Source organism: Cyprinodon variegatus, unplaced genomic scaffold (genome assembly GCF_000732505.1).
Source record: "Cyprinodon variegatus isolate N-32 unplaced genomic scaffold, C_variegatus-1.0 Scaffold163, whole genome shotgun sequence".
Taxonomy (NCBI): domain Eukaryota; kingdom Metazoa; phylum Chordata; class Actinopteri; order Cyprinodontiformes; family Cyprinodontidae; genus Cyprinodon; species Cyprinodon variegatus.
Genome location: NW_015150616.1, coordinates 115,127 through 119,761, shown reverse-complemented (window position 1 = coordinate 119,761; position 4,635 = coordinate 115,127). Strand labels below are relative to the sequence as shown.

The window sequence follows — 4,635 nt, the reverse complement described above, 5'->3', positions numbered from 1 at the left end:
ATGAAAACAGAAGTGTGCCAACTACTCTTAAATCTACAAAAGCCAATATTAAGATGGATCATCGATATGTGGTGTTCTGATATTCAATTAAAAAATATGAAGTACATGTATAAAGTGTAAAGTGAAGTATGCAAGTTGTTAGAATCAGTTCACTGTATTTTGTTTTCCTGAAGACAAAAAAGTGACTAGATGGGGAATTCACCAGTGACATTTAGTGAAGTCAATGTAAGGTTATTAGTGAATAATATTTAGAATGACCCATAAGAGGTAAAATTATCTATAATTATTTTGTTTATTTAAATGCCCCCAATGATTTTTACTTTACCTATTTACTTAGTTTTTCATATTGTGTAGAAAAAAGCCAGATGTTGCATATAAAAAAACAGAAAAAAAACAAATGTATCCCCTCAAAATTCTGAATCAGGCCAAATTGAAGTAGCTGTCATTCATAGGAATCATTAACTAGATTTATAAAAGCACAGAAATTATTAATTTATGACATATGTTCTATATAATAGTATAAAATGGAATAGAATAGAATGCAATGGATGATCGTTCTCCCCTCATGATATTTAGAAGTTAAATCAAAGTTGAGAAAGCCTTCAGTGAATATTATGATGGAAAGAGAAATAAAAATAGTTTTGAAAGTACAAGACTCCAAATCATATATGAAGTAATGCCATAAAATGCAGAAAATATGTATTCATATGTTTATAGAAATTTTAATGACCTGAACAGAACAGTAAATGGGGCTCGACATTCACACTACATGATTTTTGAGCACTATAGACAATAAAAAAAAGGACAAAATAAAGTACAGAGTCTTTAGAAGAGGTACAACTGATTTGGTGTATTTTTAGGCTTGCAAACTTTTGTTTTTTAGACTTAGACTTTGTCGTTTTGTACACCCAGGGTGTATACAAAACGAAATTTCGTTCAGTACAGCTCTCAAGATATTTCAATTTCTTACAGCGTAACTGTGATAGAATGTAAACATGATGATCAATGTAAACATAAGACTAAGATATGATTTACAGTTTTTCCAACCTTTTTTTTTTTGGAATCTGCTGGACCTGTATCGAATGCTTCAAAGCCTTTTTTTAATAGAAAATTGATTTTTTAAATTGGAACTGGAATATATGGAAAATAATCTTTCTTATTTTTTCTTTCCAAGGACACAGCTGGACAGGAAAGGTTTCGTACGCTGACACCCAGCTACTACCGCGGTGCGCAGGGAGTCATACTCGGTAAGTAGCTGAGCCTTTCAAGCTTAACAGGTCAAATGATCCCCACCTCTTCATTTTTGTCATGTCCACATTCACAGCCTTTTCCATTCACCACAGTTATACTTGTTTACTGATAAACTTCACGTTAAAATAAATCATGTTGGTTGACCTTTCAGTTCCCTCTACTGTCATGAAAACCATTTTCCAGTCCAGTTAATTATAACTTAGTTACATAATGGTTTCAAAAAGGGACACATTTTATTTCTATATTTACCATTTAAAGTAACACTGTAAAACTATTCACTATGTATTAGCTTAGCTTGATAAAAATTAAACTTATTGTTCAGCTCACTTTGTTCTTGTTGATGCAAACCACTCCTGTCAGTTTCCTGCCTATTTACCTTCAGACTGTTAGATTTGTCAGTCAATGAGTCATGTGACCTAGAGCGCCACTTTGCAGCAGCCTGAGCTCCTTTTAAAGATCAGACCTAAAAATGCTAAAGTATTTGTCAGCCAATAAAACGAATATGAAACTTTCCATTTCATATATATTTTTGGGTTCTCTGATGTGGGATTTAAATGTTTCCTTGTCTTTAAAAGTAACTCCATGACTTCTTTTTTCACTGATCCGAAGTGGTCAGTTATCAGACTCCAATACATGGAGGGAGACGGCTGCTTTCACAGCTGAGGGAGGGAGTTTCATTTTGCCACAGTGCAGTGTTGCTAATCATAGACATCACCGCCATATTGAATGTGGCATAGAGGTGCTATAGGGAGGGATCACCAATCAGAAAGCATGTCTCACTCCTGTGCTTCATGGAAATGTACCACCTGATTTATAGTACAATCCAGATCTGCTGCACGTCCCTTTCATGGATAAGAATGGAAAAAAATACATATAATAGGATTTTTCTTTGACGTAATTTACTAAACAGAATGTGCTTACTTTGGGGAAATTAGTGTCGCCTAACGGGCATCATTATATGAATCCTACAGGGAAACCAGCTAGAAAGAAAAAAATATCTAATTTTCTATATATGAAAATAAACCACTTAAATTGTTTATGTTGGTTTCCCAAAGATAAAGCTTTGGGAAAGCAATAAGAACAGCAGTGAGAAGATAAATGTTAATTTATTCAATATTAATATTTGTGGTCTTTATTTTTTTAAAACATGTCATATTGGAACCTTTATTATCTGGTATAGACACAGATCTATGATGGAGATTAGGTAGAGATGTCCTGATGCAATATTGATATCAGAAATCAGTTTCAACCAGATATAAGAAAGCCCATAGACACCCTTTGATTCTGTCCACTTTTGTTTAAAATGTATGTAACTCTTTGGTGAATAAGAAATGGGTCAGTTGTTCTCATACTTGATGTCATTTTACTGTTGTTCTCTGTCTGAGAAAAATCACTTATTCAAACCCTTTCTATCATTCCACTCTATTACATAAGTAATAAAAGTATCTTTCATTCTTGCTGATATCATATTGGGTCAATATCACATTGAATCAGAAGTGAAAAAGTTAAATCAAGACATGCCTAGAATTAGGCGGAAAATTTGTTTTTCCTACGGAACACAGGGATAAAATGACTAATATTACAAAGAAAAAAATTCATGAGAATGCAGGAAAAATTTGACAAGACGAAAGAAAAAATAATATTGCAAAAATAAAGTGGTAATGAAAGTAATGCCTGTAAGATTCCACCATGGCGTATTAAGGTAAAGCTACAGATTGTTTAAATTTAAGTTATGACATAAAGGAGGAAAAAAAGCTAAAAGAATGCATAGATATATATAATATACTTTATATAAATTACAAACTAATTTTTAATATTGTGATAATTAACATAAAGTATGCTGTGAGATTAAAATCACTCTTGTATAGAACAAGTGTCTTATGAGTTTAACAGCAGCTCAGTTACATCCAACATGACACTCTGACACCCAGTGAGGGGGCTACCTTTTCATGTTCATCTCTGGCACCCCCTAGTGGCTAAATTTTACATTTTAACAAAAAACCAAACATATGTTTTGGAAATTGTATATAGTTGTATCAAGTGATAAGGTAAAGGCAAAAATACCTTAGAAGATAATTATTTTTCTTTGTCAAACTGAAAGTCACTGATAAGAAAACTATTAAAGTAAAAGTAAGAAATTTTAAGAGAAAATTAAAAGTGCTGTGTATATTTGCAGATTATATTTTATACAGTTGGGTGAAAGCGATGGTGGTTGAATATTTGAAAACCCACTTTAGCCCCAAGAAAACATTATATTCAAACAGAGCTGTCCAGAAGAACTCATAATAACACAAAAGAACATCATGTATCATACAACATGAATCAGAAAATAGCAAAAGAAATTTTACTCTAACACCAATAAAGTAGGATGGTTTAGTGATAACTTGGACAGTATTTAGAATCAAATGTAGTCATATAAATCCCTTTCTGCCCCTTTAGAGACAAAAAATGTTTTTTTTTTAAAGAACCATACTCTAAAAGACTTTAACAAAAAATGGCAAACAACTGTTGAGTGTAAACAAGGACAAACAGAGCAGTTCTTCTTCTTTTATTCACTTGTTGATTCAAGATGAACACATCTTTCATGTCTCTGTTGTTGTAAGACATAAAAATAAAAAGTCTTTATTTTACAAAAAAACAATAAAGTTCACATCACACTATTACACACTATTACCAAGTAAATTTACTTAGTTACTCTACATATCTGGGAATTTATTAGTGAAAAAAAACGTATTTTATTTGTAATAAGTTTTATAGAAAGGGAAAAAAACATAAAAACATTGCAGAGGTTGCTTACTATTACTCCAGTAGGATGTAGATACACATGAAAAGTAAAATAAAGCACATTGCTTTAAGCCTAATGAAAAATTAGTTTATAAAGATATTAGTTCTAGTGTCTCATTTATGAAGACGTTTTGTTATTATTTTATAAAAAAAAAAAAACACAGAAAAAAGCAACTGCCTAAACTTTATTTATTTATTGCTACATATTTGTGTAGGAATTTTAATTGCTGTGTTTATCGTTTTAGGCAAAGTTAGAAGAAGAATGGTTGGTTTATTGCCTGTAGCAGCACTGCAGTGAGGCAAAACGTCAGTTTTCAGTGTCGCATGTCGAGGAAGGGATGCAGTTTCTGAGGGCTGCCCTTGTTATAAATTATTAGGAGGGTTCATAAGTACCTGTTGTTCTATAGATGCAGTTTTTGGATGATAGACCGTGTAAAAGTAGCATGATTTTAAAATGAGAGGGAAAAATGTAAAAAAAATTTTGGTAGCAAATTAAAATAAGACCTTAAAGGAATAGTGCACCCAAAACATGATTAGCCTTCATTTTCTACTCACCCCCATGCTGAACAACACTCTGGAGTACTTTTTTGATATCTCAAA

At 32.0% G+C, this 4,635-nt stretch overlaps 1 protein-coding gene across 1 annotated transcript in view; it reads left to right on the top strand.

Annotated features, from left to right (window-relative positions):
* The window catches only part of LOC107086815 (ras-related protein Rab-18A-like), a 10,172-nt gene that overhangs the window by 2,274 nt on the left and 3,263 nt on the right, over window positions 1–4,635 (top strand). Inside the window, exon 4 of the mRNA XM_015378018.1 lies at window positions 1,175–1,247. Coding sequence (XP_015233504.1) covers window positions 1,175–1,247 — 73 coding nt within the window. The remainder of the gene's footprint in view (window positions 1–1,174; window positions 1,248–4,635) is intronic.